The sequence below is a fragment of the Entamoeba histolytica genome, genomic scaffold, assembly GCF_000208925.1.
Source record: "Entamoeba histolytica HM-1:IMSS scf_1104750516687 genomic scaffold, whole genome shotgun sequence".
Classification (NCBI taxonomy): Eukaryota; Evosea; order Mastigamoebida; family Endamoebidae; genus Entamoeba; species Entamoeba histolytica.
The window spans coordinates 9,536-23,853 of record NW_001914930.1 but is presented as its reverse complement, the minus strand read 5'-3'; the positions used below and the strand labels follow the sequence as shown (position 1 = coordinate 23,853).

General features: G+C 26.1%; 10 protein-coding genes across 10 annotated transcripts; 6 read left to right on the top strand and 4 right to left on the bottom strand.

The window, feature by feature from the left end:
* Window positions 1–64: 64 nt before the first annotated feature.
* On the bottom strand, window positions 65–1,540 carry EHI_027580 (importin alpha, putative; the record flags this gene model as incomplete). Its single annotated transcript, XM_652452.1, has 1 exon — window positions 65–1,540. One exon carries the CDS (start codon window positions 1,538–1,540, stop codon window positions 65–67), a length of 1,476 nt encoding a protein of 491 aa, XP_657544.1.
* A 206-nt stretch (window positions 1,541–1,746) lies between these two features.
* Window positions 1,747–2,062, top strand: EHI_027570 (uncharacterized protein; the record flags this gene model as incomplete). The annotated part of the gene is made up of 3 exons (XM_001913671.1): window positions 1,747–1,757; window positions 1,839–1,904; window positions 1,954–2,062. 3 exons carry the CDS (start codon window positions 1,747–1,749, stop codon window positions 2,060–2,062), a joined length of 186 nt encoding a protein of 61 aa, XP_001913706.1.
* A 100-nt stretch (window positions 2,063–2,162) lies between these two features.
* EHI_027560 (pre-mRNA-splicing factor PRP46, putative) lies at window positions 2,163–3,098 on the bottom strand (the record flags this gene model as incomplete). Its single annotated transcript, XM_001913670.1, has 2 exons — window positions 2,163–2,610; window positions 2,716–3,098. 2 exons carry the CDS (start codon window positions 3,096–3,098, stop codon window positions 2,163–2,165), a joined length of 831 nt encoding a protein of 276 aa, XP_001913705.1.
* A 1,856-nt stretch (window positions 3,099–4,954) lies between these two features.
* Window positions 4,955–5,857, top strand: EHI_027550 (thioredoxin, putative; the record flags this gene model as incomplete). Its single annotated transcript, XM_652450.2, has 1 exon — window positions 4,955–5,857. The coding sequence occupies one exon, from the start codon at window positions 4,955–4,957 to the stop codon at window positions 5,855–5,857; it is 903 nt and encodes a 300-aa protein (XP_657542.2).
* Window positions 5,858–5,930: 73 nt separating this feature from the next.
* Window positions 5,931–6,623, top strand: EHI_027540 (uncharacterized protein; the record flags this gene model as incomplete). Its single annotated transcript, XM_649807.1, has 1 exon — window positions 5,931–6,623. One exon carries the CDS (start codon window positions 5,931–5,933, stop codon window positions 6,621–6,623), a length of 693 nt encoding a protein of 230 aa, XP_654899.1.
* Window positions 6,624–6,647: 24 nt separating this feature from the next.
* Window positions 6,648–7,772, bottom strand: EHI_027530 (uncharacterized protein; the record flags this gene model as incomplete). Its single annotated transcript, XM_649808.1, has 1 exon — window positions 6,648–7,772. The coding sequence occupies one exon, from the start codon at window positions 7,770–7,772 to the stop codon at window positions 6,648–6,650; it is 1,125 nt and encodes a 374-aa protein (XP_654900.1).
* Window positions 7,773–7,799: 27 nt separating this feature from the next.
* Window positions 7,800–8,486, top strand: EHI_027520 (uncharacterized protein; the record flags this gene model as incomplete). The annotated part of the gene is made up of 3 exons (XM_649809.2): window positions 7,800–7,877; window positions 7,927–8,166; window positions 8,226–8,486. The coding sequence occupies 3 exons, from the start codon at window positions 7,800–7,802 to the stop codon at window positions 8,484–8,486; spliced, it is 579 nt and encodes a 192-aa protein (XP_654901.2).
* Window positions 8,487–8,581: 95 nt separating this feature from the next.
* Window positions 8,582–9,757, top strand: EHI_027510 (zinc finger domain containing protein; the record flags this gene model as incomplete). The annotated part of the gene is made up of 1 exon (XM_649811.2): window positions 8,582–9,757. The coding sequence occupies one exon, from the start codon at window positions 8,582–8,584 to the stop codon at window positions 9,755–9,757; it is 1,176 nt and encodes a 391-aa protein (XP_654903.2).
* Window positions 9,758–9,863: 106 nt separating this feature from the next.
* On the bottom strand, window positions 9,864–10,202 carry EHI_027500 (uncharacterized protein; the record flags this gene model as incomplete). Its single annotated transcript, XM_649812.1, has 1 exon — window positions 9,864–10,202. One exon carries the CDS (start codon window positions 10,200–10,202, stop codon window positions 9,864–9,866), a length of 339 nt encoding a protein of 112 aa, XP_654904.1.
* Window positions 10,203–10,852: 650 nt separating this feature from the next.
* On the top strand, window positions 10,853–11,630 carry EHI_027490 (uncharacterized protein; the record flags this gene model as incomplete). The annotated part of the gene is made up of 3 exons (XM_649813.2): window positions 10,853–10,906; window positions 10,951–11,088; window positions 11,138–11,630. 3 exons carry the CDS (start codon window positions 10,853–10,855, stop codon window positions 11,576–11,578), a joined length of 633 nt encoding a protein of 210 aa, XP_654905.2. The 3' UTR covers window positions 11,579–11,630.
* Between the last annotated feature and the right edge of the window lie 2,688 nt (window positions 11,631–14,318).

Here is a 14,318-nt window from a genome sequence, read left to right as displayed (position 1 = left end):
TCTTTTATTAAAAAAATAAAGAAAAATGAACCATTTTCACAAATAAAATTGACACTCAATCACATTAAAAATCTTCTTCATCAAAATAACCATCATAAAACTGATGAATAATATCAGATGCAATCTTTTGTATTGATTGGGACAATGAAAATTCATCGAACGACAAATTATTAATCAAATTTACAGCATCTACTTCTTCAAATGAAACAGCAATTTCATTTTGTCCCTCATCATTAATCATTTCTTCACCTAATACCAACAACCTTCTTATGCCTATCAACAAGTTTTCAACGAATTGTTCTCGATTTGTTAATTCAATTACAAGCAATTGTGAAATAAAATTATAAATTCCTTCTGTTTGAGAAATATAAGTTAATCCCATACTATCAACTTTTTCTAAAGCATTTATTAATACCCATCCACACTCAATTTTTAAAGGTGTAGACACAGTTGTGGCTCCTTCAAAAATAACTGAACGAAGTAATCCATTTGAGCAAACCATATTTGCAACATTTATCGTAGCACAAAATACCAAATTGGATAAAGCCCATAACGCTGATCTTATTATTTCATTATCACGTTGATCTAAAACATTTGCAATAATACTAAGAACATCATTTTCTATTAAAGACTGAATAAGAACATCAGATATAGAAGCAATAGAACCAATACATGAAATAGCAGCCAGACAAATATTATCATTTATTGACCTAGAATATCGAATGACAACTGGAATTAAGTTAGTAGCATAACGATAACAATTATCATTATTTTCACATAAAGAAACAAAACCTGTCATTGCTTGTAATACTAAATCAGGATTGTCTTGATTGGAAATATTAAATAAATAATTTATAAATGGTTCTAATTGTTGTTCTGGAATTGATGGTTTAAACCTACAAAAATTACTAAATAACCATGCTATCTTTGATAAAATTTCTGGATCACTAACAGTTGGTACCATTGAAAGAATAAGTTTACCTGAATTTTCAAATATTATATTTCTAGTATCAACAGTTTCCGATGAAATATTACAATAAGTCCATATAATGTCAAGTTGTAATTCAGGTTGATTTAATAGTGGTAGAGTTGCTTCAATTATTCCATTAAATAATAATGCATTTACATGATGTCTTTCACAAGAAGAACAATTAATCACAACAAAAAGAATATCTTTCTTAGAATTAATAGGAATATTTGTTTTAAGTAATTCTATCATCTTTCTCATAACTCCATTATTAATAAGTAAATCATAATAATGTGACTCAGCAGCTTCACTTCGTTTTCCAAGAGCATTGCAAATTTTATGTAACATGTGAAGAGTAGAAATAGTTGATGATTGATTATTTTGTTGTAATAATGTCATAGCAACATCAATATCATTATCATTAAGTCCTATAACTTGTAGTAATGAGTTATTATCATCTAATATTCTTTTCTTTTTTAACATTTCATCTCTCTTTTTTTCTCTTAGTCCATTAAGTCGTTGACTTCTTAAAGTACAAGCATCATTGATATTTTGTTCATTCTTTCTAAACATTAGAATAATTAATTAAAAAAAATTGAACTTATTAAAGGATAAAACCCTATTTTGTTTTTTATGTTATTTTTTTGTTTTTCTGGAATTTTTGGGTTATAATAAAATTCATCATTTTTTATTTCGTTTAAATTATTTTATAATAAATTTAATAATTCTTTTCTTTTTAATTTAAAGAACTAAATATTAATTTAAATACAAATCTTATCATGGCTGGAAAGTATGTTAATTTTTATTTTTATATTAGTTGTTAAGTTCTATTATTATTTATTTATATTAACTATCAGTGGTTAACATATAGGAAAGGAAAGTCATTATCAACACAACCAGGAATGTTTGGTGTAGGAACTGCTGCAGGAATTCCAGTGTTTGTTAATTTTTAATATTGAATAATTATGATAATGTTAATTATTTAGAACACCATATTTTGTTATGATCCTTTCAATTGGACTTATTGCTGTCGTTATAGTTGGACATATTGTTGCACATATGTTTGGAGGAAGTTCCAATCCAACAATGAATTAACTTTCGATTGCCTTTTTAATTCAATTCTAAAAAATATTTGTTTTGTTTATTAAAAAAATTGTTTTACTTAGAAATAACAAAATTGTTTTTTATCATTAAATTATTGTGGAGCATACATTTTAATTGTTTTATCTACACATCCTGTAAAAAATCTTAATCCTGTTTGATCAAAAGTACTACATAATATTCCTTTTTCTCCTTCTAATGAACCAGGTTGGGGAATATTGTGTAATGTTTGTGTTATTGTGTTTAAATTAAAAACTGTTATTACACCATTGTTTGATGAGGAAATAATTGTTCCATCTTGATTACGTTTAATTGTATTAATAATATCATTTGGCTTATAGAGATTTTCAACAAACTCTCCTTTATCCCATAATTTAATTGAATCAAAACTTGCACTAACCATATTTTCTTTATCCCAAACCTCTACACAACGAACTCCTTTTGTGTGTTGAGTTAATGTTTTCATACATTTACCTGCAATAATATCCCACATCTTTATTGTACTATCTGCAGATGAACTAATAAGATGTGGTGATTCTTCTCTCATCTTTAAGTCATAAATTGTTGATGTATGTCCTTCCGGGACATCAACAGAGTGGCTAGTCCTCATATCCCACAGTCCTACAACTGGATCTCATCCCCCTGACCCTATAACGTCTATTGTTGGGTGTAAGTCAACAACCTCAACTCCAGATAAATGACCATGAAAATGTTTGACAACTTTATTTGATTCTAAATCCCAACATTTAATTGTTTTATCATCACCAGCAGAAAATAAGTATGGGTGTCTTGGTGAAACTTTCAATGATTTCACAGCTCCAATATGCCCTGTTAATGTCAATCGTTGTTCACCTCGGATCATTCCAAATATTTTGATAGTTTCATCATGTGAACCTGTACAAAACCATTGATTCGATGGGTCAAAGCAAATTGAAGAAACCCAACCTTTATGACTACAAATTACTCGTTTTAGTTTCCATTGAATCACATCCGTTGTTTTCTGTTCATTGCTTTCTTTCTTAACTAACATCAATTCTCTGAACAAGATAGATTTTTGTTTTTAATTTTTAACGAAAATTTGTTATTTATTATAGTATGTCGCTACTATTTTTATGTCATTCACTTATTGATAAATTTGACTAATAATACCTATCGAGTTGATTTATATTTCCACTTAAAATAATAAAACAGAAGAAAGAGAGTAGAGAGATTGTAAATGTCATTTTATTTTAATGTTTATTTTGCATGGAGTGAAAAAGATAATAATAACTTAAATTTTTAAGAATAAGTGTTGTTTATATAAATTAAAATAGAGGTATTGATAAGGAAGAGGTATGGAAATGAAGTAAAAACAGAATAAGTTAAAGATCAATAACATAAATTATCAAAGTACAGACATAAAATATTGATTATATTTCTTAAAGATTAGTATTTTATTTATAAAAACCATATTTTTGATATTCATTATGTATGAATGAGTTGAGATAAATGAAAATAATTTATTTCATATTGATTTTATAATAATAAAACTATGGAGTATATTGTAATTCAAGATGACACTCAATAAGTTATAAATAATATTTTTCAATGAAATATTAAGTATAGATATATGATATTGAATCATTTATAAATTTATATTCTTCATTTTTCTTTTATTCTTATTTAATGAATATTCAAATGAATATTGTATGTTTCAATGACAAGTTTACCGAGATTCTCTGTCTTATTAACAAGGATATAATTAATTTAAAGTTTATTTCTTTCAATAATGCTAAACAAAAAATGTAATAATTCCATTTAGTATTTCATTAACTAAATCTTTTAATTTTAACACAAATAAATTATATTGTTGTGTTTGTAATATTTTCTTTGTTGGTCATGATAAATAAGAGTCTTTTTGGTTATTAACTAAAATATTTTATCATTTATATGAGTATTAGATTATTTTATTTCTTAATTCCTTTCTGACGATGAATTTAGAATAACAATAACGAATTATATATATTTATATTAATCATATATTATAGACAATAAAGTTAGATAATTCTAGCAAAAGAAAGAGTATTGTTCTCTAATAATTAAATTTTAAAAACTTGTCTTTATTTTTGCTAATCTCTTATAACAAATGTTATTATTATAATGTGATGTCTTGTTGAATGATTTAAAGTTTAAACATGCTTATGAACAATTTATTTTAATTTCATAGATTCAAGAACAGAAGATGATAAAATAATATAAAAGAGTAAAAGTTTTTTCTTTCAAAGTTATTTTCTTTTCTTTATAATACAATTAAATTCCATTTTTAATGTTTAGGATGAACCTCTTTTTTGTGATATGATATGGTTAAAATGACATAACTTCTATTTTATAAAAGAAGATAAAATGGTTAATACTCAATATTTCAATGAAATTCCTAAATAAATGTTTTTTGGATATGTTATTTTTATTTCATTTCATTTATTCTTATGAACAAAGTGATAGATATTTCATATATTATAATAGAATTTAATTTTTTTTTTGATTAAAGACAAATAATTCTGTAATTTCTCTGATAGATTTAAGAAAGAATTACAGAGTAATAAAACAAGACAGAATGTTAGACTTTCATCAAAAAATAATAATTTTAACTTAAAAAAAAATAGTAAACAATCAATAAAATTTTAGGTTTGAGAAGAATGCTCTTTTAATTTACTTTTGTTAATGAATGTTTTATAGACGTTTGTTTGTTGTATTTGTTATGTAAATATTTCAAATCCAACAGAAAACAAGATTCAAAAAAGAACTATAAAAAAGAATTTAATGATTTGTGTGTTGTTTCTAATCTATTTAAGTTATGGTGAAGTCATCAGTGGTACTCCTGAAACATTCACTCAACTGACAAAAAACATGTCATTTGTTAAATTCTATGCTCCATGGTGTAGTCATTGTATTGCATTACAACCAGTGTTTGAGGCATTGGCTGATGAATATAAAAGTAAGATGAATTTTATTGAAATAAACTGTGTAAAATATGAAGAGTTTTGTCTTGACAAAGGGATTAGAAGTTTTCCAGAATTGAGAATGTACGAAAATGGGATAAAAATTTCAGAATATGAAGGTCCTAGAGATTTGACCAATTTAGGGAGATTTATTCGTGGAGAAAAAATCGGAAAGCCAGAAAGTCGTGTTTTAGAATTAACGGCAAGTAATTTCAGTGCTGTTGTTGATGATGAAACGAAAAATGTCGTTGTAAAGTTTTATGTTCCTTGGTGTAACATCTGCAAGAGTATTCAATCCAAATACGAAAGATTGATTGATATATATAAAAATGAAAAAGATGTTATCATAGCACAAATGGATTGTTCTGAACAACAAAACAAAGTCATATGTTCTGGTAAGTTTGGAATTCATGGATATCCAACAATTACATTCTTCCCAAAAGACTTTAAATATGGAAAAGATTTTATGTATGAACATGAAGTTCATGTTTATGTCAACCGAATAAATAAAGAATTTAATTATTTCCGTATGGAGAATGGACAATTAAATAAATATGCAGGAAGAATTCCTAAAATTGATAAGTTATTGCAACAAATATCAAATACTACTCAATTAAAAGAAGTGAAAGAGAAAATAAAACAATTAGATATACATAACAATTATATGCCAATCCTTTCAAAAATATTAACAGAAGGAAAAGGTTTTGTTCATGAGAGGATTGAATCTCTTAAAAATAAAATCCAAGCAACAACTGGTGAAGAACAAGATAAGGCAATCATAGAATATAATGTTTTAGAACAATTCAAATGACTGAAAATAAATTTTTTTGGGTTGGTTTAATTTTTTATCAAAGAGAAACTTTTAAGATTTAAAACAGAAAAAGATGAACAAATCACAACAAATTGAAGAAGTTATTCAACAAAATAATACAGAAAAACTTCAAGAAATATTAAATCAATTACTTATTGATGTTAAAGACAGAAAAAAATCACAAATACTTTGTCAAGAAAATATTCAACAAACTCTTGTTCATCATATTACTGAATTTAAAACAAGAAATTTAGAACTATTAGTAATTGATATTATTTACAATCTTGTTAAACGTCCTAGTCTTGGACGTTATTTTACTCCTGAAGTTTCACATGAAATAATCTCAGCATCTTTATACACTACAAATTTTGATATTCTAAGATCTCTCACTAGAACACCTGAACAATGTGAAGTTATTTCTGATCTTATTCCACAAGTTATTGACCATATTCATAATGTCTCATTACTTGAAAATACATTTGTATGTTATTCTATTGCTAATTTATCAAAGAAATATGCAGATCAATTTATTTCTGTGTTTATTGATGGTGTTAATACATTATGTACATCTGATATTTCAACAATAAAAGAAGAAAATTTGTTTGCTCTTGGAGAAGCTTTTACTTCATTATCTCAACATTTTACAAATAAAATCAAAATTGCTTCTCAGGTTGATGAAAAATTAGTTTCATTAAAGAATAAATACAAATCAAATGCTGTTTTGTGTAATATAATAAGAGATATAATCCAATTTCTAACAAAATAACATTTAAGTAACTTGAAATTAAATTTATTCTTGCTTTGGTTTAGCACAAATATTTTCATTAGAACTTTTTGTTTCTAGATATTGGTGAATTGCTTCTTGTTGAGCTAATTGTTCAATACATGAAATTATAAAATAAATAATGACTAAACTAATCATTCCATTCCAAAGATAACTAAGCAATGGCTTAGGTTTTTCAACATCAACATTGGTGAATTGTTCTGCAGCTTGATCAAGAAGGTCATTAACAATAACAGCTAATTTAACACTAATATGTTTCAAAAAAGAGACAAATAAATCAAGATGTTCTCTACTAAATATTGTGATAAAGAAGATTGCTTGAAGATTAACTTTAATAAACGCCTTCCCAATAATTGTCCCTCCAAGAAATGTTTGGAGTGGAATTAAATTATAACCACAACACATTCCACATAAGTCAAATGCTGCATTTGGCCATGCTGAAAGTGCAACAATAGCCCACACACCATATTTATTGACCATATCAATCATTATTAATTGCATCCATTGAATACTTTTAGAAATGATGTTTGTTGGTTTTTCTTCTTTTAAATTTAATAATTCTCTATTTTCTTTTCCTGCCATAGCACTTGTATACGCTAAGAAATATGGTGGAATTTCACCAAACGCTGTTCCTACACCCCAAATAAAACATGGTAAAAATACTCGAATAAATATTTGAACAAATGATGGATTTGTTTGTGTTTCATCAACAACTGATAAACACTTGAAACTATTTGAATTAAACCAAATATCACTGTATGATGTAAAATTCATTGAATGACATGCAGATGCAGCTAAACATACATTGAGAATATGTGGGAAAAGGAATAATAATCCAGTATGCATACCTGTTCCTAAACCTACAGAAGAAAGTACACCTAATCCAAACCACCAAAGAATATACTTAATTATGAAATTTGTTGTGAATAAATATGAATGTAAGAATGGTGGTGCAAAAATTGAGAGTATTATATGAAGAATTAAAACTGATAAAATAATAAGAATTGGAGTTGAATGAATAATATAATTATATAACTCCTTTATTTGACGAAGAACATAATAACAGAAAAATTTTAATGTATCAATAGGATGAGAAAATAATTTTAATGAAACTGCTGATTCAAGACTCATATAGATATTATTTTAAGATTGATTAACATGAAGAAGGAAAAAAAAAACAAAAGGAAAAATTTAAAAAAGAAAAGAACAAAAAAACTTTCAGTTCACAGTCAAATGGTTTGACTTATTAATTTCTTGTAAATATACTAATTCTCATTGAATATAGGGAAACGAAATTGTTAAAACATTAGGAAAAGACACTGTGAAAAAACTTAAACAAATGGGAGTATTAACTAGTAAAGGAGAATTTGAAAAACAAGTTGATCAAATTCCACCTATCAAAAGACTATGGGATCCGGAAACTGGAAATAAAGAACTTGTTTTACCTAAAGGAACACTTTATGAATTATTTTGTAGTTATTGTCTACCATTTCTCTTTTATAAGCAAACAATACTTGTTAACAGAGTTTGTTTTATTTCCTAGACACTGTTATTTAATAAAACATAAACAATCTAATATCATAGGATTTATTAATGAAACACACTGATATGGTTGCAACCAAACTTGAGATGATTCAATCATCAATGCCAAAAGCAGTTGATACAATGCGTAAATTACATGTTGAAATGCCAAAACAATTACAACTCACAATGAGCTCAGTTGAAACACTTAAGAAAAGAGTTGAGATAATGAAAGAAAATATAAGTAAACTTGAACAATTTAATGAAAAATTACTCAAGATAATTGATCCACCAAGCACAACGTCATCACTATCACTTATGTAATTGATGTTTTCAAAAAGTAATTTATCCCTATTTCTTTCTGAATAATTCTGTCTTCACTAAAAATACTTTAATCTCTTTAACCCTTTCATTTCAAAATGACAAAGAATAACATTATCTTATTAATTTTTATTATCTTATTCACAAATGCAGAAAAAAGACAAATAACAACCGTTCAAACACCATTAACATTAAACCAACCATATAAAGGAATATGGGTAAAACCAGATGAAGTAAGTCTAAATTCAACATTAAAAAGTCTTTCTTTTTTAACAGAACCAGTTGGGACATTTTATTTAACTTCACTGATTGCTATAGAGAAAGACTCAAAAATAAGAATAAATGGAAAGATGTTTATTAGAAATGGATTTTATATGGACAAAGAGATACAAACTCTTAATTTAACTTGTATTGACTTAATATGTCAACTTGAAGGAATTGAAATGACAATAGATATGAAGGATGGATTATTATATGGAATTGTATCAGATGAACAACTCAAATTTATTGGGAAAACTTTTTTTGGAAAACAGTCAAATCTTATTACAGAAACTTATATTATTCTTTCAATTCTTTTATTTATTATTTCTTTTAATCAAATGAGAAAAGTGAGTATTGATGGAATTGCATTACATATCTTGACTATGGGAGATGCTTATTGTGCTTTACTCCATACAACAGCAACATTTGTCTTTCATCCAAGTTCATCATTATTTTATGGATTTGGAATTATTAGTATTCTTTCAATTTGTCAAGTTGCTGTTATGGGAAGTAAATATTTAGGAAGATATGGTGCTATTGGACAAATTTATATGACTTGTAATTTGTTAGTTGGATTTTTCTTAGCTGAATATTGGAAATTTGGTTTTATTATCATTATATGTTCCCCATGGCTTTTCAATGATAAGAAAACAAATAAGACTAGATTAATCACATTATGTTTAAAGGGATTTATGATGTCATATTGGGTTGGATATTCTGATAATCCAATCAATATTCAAAATGATTGGAGTTGTTTATTTGTTCTTTGGCTCTCTATTGCAATTCAATTTAAAATTAATAACAATCATCATCATTTAGTATTTAATGAAAATAAAACTACAATTAAAAGTAAATTACCATGTGATTGTCCAATTTGTTTATGTTTAATTGAAGACTCTAATGATGTTCTCTTAACAAAATGTAGTCATATCTTTCATAAAGAATGTATTCAAATGTGGTTAAAAGAACATGATGATTGTCCTTATTGTAGAACAACATTATTATTAAATTAAAACTGTGAATAAATTAAAATTGCAATTAAATTATGTATTATTTTTTGTTATACAATATGTGTTAAATATGATAATGAAAAAAGTCCATCCTATAATCATCGAAAGTTTATGCACACTTTTGAATCCAATATTGTAATGTACTTGGAGATAATTCTCCAAATTCAGTGGGATAGTTTAACTGTAAAAAACGGGTTGCTTTAGTTAATCCAATTTCTTTAGCTTTAGTTACAGCAACTCTTTTTAATTCATTATTCCATTTTTTCTTTAATCGAGATACTCTTGGAATTGGTATTGTTGATTTTTTAAAATCCATAGGACTAGGACTTTGGATAACAACAGTCTTAGACATTGGACTTGGACAAACAGTTAAATTTAAATTAGTAGACTTTCCATAGACAATAGAATACATTTCTTTCCTACATGGTTTAAACACTGAAATAGACATAATAACTTGATTTTTAAGATTGAGTATATGTATTTATAGAGAAGTTTATTAGACGGAAAATGATCTGATTTTTGTCTTTCCTCTTCTAGTTCTTCTTACAAAAAAATTCATACAAAAATACTATATTGTCTAACATTTTTTATTATTATTTATTCGTTGGAAGCTTTTATTACGAATTTTTCATTTTTATTAAATTTGTATATTCTTAAATGAAGTTCGTAAAAATTCGTTTCAGCTCATTCTTCGTTTTTTTTTTGACTTTCTTTTTGTTTCTTATTATTGCTTCTCAACCTCAATTACTGTTTTTATTATTTTTTTCTTATTAAAACAACGAAACTTTGAAAACTTCCTCAATTCTTTAAAGACCTTTGGACTTTTCTTTGTATCTAAAATCAGTCTAAATGGTGATTTATTTTCTTTATTCAAAAAGTCACTTCAATCCCTCAAAGCTCTTCACTTGCCTTTTATCTTTCTCTGATTGAAAACTATTCTTTCTTTATTTCTTAATACTTTTATCTATCAATCCTCCCACTACAGTTTGTCATTGAAAAACAAAACGAAATTTGATAAGATTGTGAAATGTGAAACTAAGACAAACCTCTCTTAAAGCAAATTAACCATAACCAATATCAGAATTGTGCATACCATAGATGCACTGTTATTTACCTTCATTTTGTTTCTTTCCTTTGGCTGCTCTTGTAGTGGTTTGTTATTATTCTTTATCTTTTCTTAACCACTTATTGTTTAGATCACAGGAATAATATATGCTTTATTATTTGGTAGAATGACTGGATTTTATTCTGTTGCTGTTGGAATGTTATTTGTTATTTCAGGTTTTTTTGGATTATTTGCTTCTGGATGGAGGTCTTACGTTTCTTCACTATTTGTTTGTTTTTATTTCTTATTATCATTTTGTTCCATTTCTCATCAATTAGTTTGCCGTTTCTCTTGCTCTTTCATGTACAATTGCAGTTGCCGTCAATGGAGGTGGACTTATTCTTCCCCAATACTTTTTTTTGTTAGACTCAGACCAAGATGCTTTAAAAATTGGTGGATTAACACTAAATCCAAACAATTATTGGTTTGGAATTGGTTTATTTTATTTAACATTGGTATATATTCCATTATTAAGTTTCGCTGTTTGTAATGCTTGTACTATTGGTAAAGTGATTGAACGAGCTAAAAAAAGAAAACGTCGTGAAGAAGAAAAGAAGAAACGAAAAGATGGTTTCTTTATGTACAGGGGAAATACTCTGAAAAACAGAATTCGCCCAGAGGATTTTGGTAGAATAAGGGCTGAATTAAATAAGTCTGTTCATACTTCATTACCACCCTCTTCTCCAGTCAAAGAAGTCAAAATAGTTGTTGAGCCATAAATAGTCTTTATTTTTTTATTGTTTCATTCCAAAATAATATTAAATTTCATTTAAATAAAGTTATGTTTAGGTTTGTTCTTATTAACTTTTTGAATGACAATTTCAGAAGAAAAAATTATCTCTGTCAAATTATTTTTTACAACCTTTCTTATTATTGTTCAAGAATAATATAAAATAATGAAGGTTAATATAAATAAGAAACTTCTAACGAAAGGTTTTCTCTAAAGTATTTATAGAAGGAGATGTTTTTTTATACTTCAAGTATGATATTTAATGATGCAGAAAGATTTTTATTTTATCTTTATGAATATTCAATTAGTGATGTTTATGATTTTTTAGTTATGCTTTTTGTCTTTTGTTGAGTCATTATTTAGAGTAAATTGTTTAGGAAGAAGATTCATGTAGAGTTATTCAGTTGTAATGTTAGACTATTTGACATATGTTAGATTTGATTTTTTGGTAGTTTTAAGTTGTTTATTGGGTTTGATTTTAGCAGAGTTTTAATTATTTTCTACGATATATTTAAAACTTTATAATTATCAATTGAAATACAAAAAAGACAACAGGAGGAATTTTTTTAGGTAGATAAGTGGTTCAATGTCATATAGAGAATGAAAAATAAAAGAATAATGATGGAAATTGTTTCAGTAATAATTAGTTTTTGGAAGTCTTATGAAGATTAAAAAGAATATAGTAAAACTGTACTTAGAGAACAAGAAAAGGTATTAACGTAATTATGATGAACTAAATTTCTATTTTATATTGCATAAGAACATAACTAATTATTGAATAATTAGATAATAAAGTATGGCGTGTTGGTATTGAGAGATAGCATAAAACAGTACCAACAATTTAATTTCTTTTTTTTATTTAATATATAAACAGACATTTCAAAGTTAAAGATTCACACTCAAATTTCATTTTCTTAAATTTGAGTAATAAGAAGAAATAAACTAGAATAACTAAACCAAGCAAACACGAAATAGTTTCACGATTACATTATACCACCGAAATTTAGATTTTGTTCAAACCTCATAACATAGTTATATCTTTTTCCTATTGGTTTTGAGTCAAAAGGGTTATAAGTATCTTCTAATGAATATTCGTTTTCAATTTCTTCATCCCCAAATAAAAAGTCTTCCATTACTTCGTAGTCAAGAAAGTCATCAAGTTCATTAATTTCTTCTTCAGCTACAATATTTTGAAGGAATAATAACAACACGAATAATAAAAACATTATAAATTTTTAGATTTTAATATTTGTTTTTAAAATTTTTTGAATATTCCGTTTATAATAGAATAGAAGATTGTTGTCTTACAAAATACTCAATGATAAGAGAAAATACAATACTTAGAAAAGATAACTAGAAAAAAAACCAATGTAAATAAACAAATTAATAAACTAAAACAAGCCATTTGATTTTTATGTGTAAATACAATTCCAGAGAATTACACTTAAATAAAGATTTGCAGAATAAGTAAATCAAGACATATTAATCAAAATTCAATACAATAACTCCAAAATTAATATAAAATAATGACTAATTACTTATACAACATTACTTCTTAATTAAATTTTTATATTTATTTTGAACCATTTACTTATGAACCTTCAAGCATATGTAAGTTTCATCACCTTAAAGTTAAAGCGGTTACTGAAAGAATAAACACGTTAGATAGTCTTCTTTACTCAAATAAGACGAAAAGAATCTTCTACTTAAAACCTGTGATGATGTTACTTTATAAAAAAATCAAAAATATTCTTCTTATTTTTGAAAATTGTTGGGTAATTCATATATTTTCAAAAGTTAGTGAATTTAATAGTTTATTGTTTTAATAAAATATAAAATGAAATTTTTATGTGATATAAAACATAATATATTAGAAAAATTAAGAAAAGTATATTGATACAAATTTGTTTTTATAAAAAAATAGATTAAAAAAGTCTTTTTTTCTATAAATAATAGCCAATCAATGAATTTTAAGTTCTAAATTATTTACTGAGAATTTTTATTTATTAAAAATTCACTTTCAGAGATGTAAGATTTCGGGAAACTTTCGCAGAGAAACATTTTTATTTACGGTTTGTAAATTAATAATGAAAATAACAATAAAAAATTAAAAAATAATTTACACGTAGATACTTAATGACGAACTAAGAATTTGGAAATCATATTATAATGAAATTCATTTTAGTTGCACTTTTGTGTTTGGCTTTTGTAAGTGCTGTGGAACTTGAAGACGATTATCAACTAGATAATGAATTTGAAATAGAAGAAGAAAATCTTGATAATAATGAAGATGAGTATGAATTAGAAGACGAAGATGATAATGAAGAAGAAGACGAAGAAGAAGATGATGAATTAGAAGAAGACGATGATGATGATGATGAGTATGAATTAGAAGAAGAAGATGAAGAAGAAGATGATGATGAAGATGAAGAAGAAGATGATGATGAAGATGATGATGAAGATGATGATGAAGATGATGATGAAGATGATGATGAAGATGATGATGAAGATGATGATGAAGACGATGATGAAGACGATGATGAAGACGATGATGAAGACGATGATGAAGACGATGATGAAGACGATGATGAAGACGATGATGAAGACGATGATGATGAAGATGAAGATGAAGACGATGATGATGAAGACGATGATGAAGACGATGATGATGAAGATGAAGACGATGATGATGAAGACGATGATGATGAAGACGATGATGATGATGATGA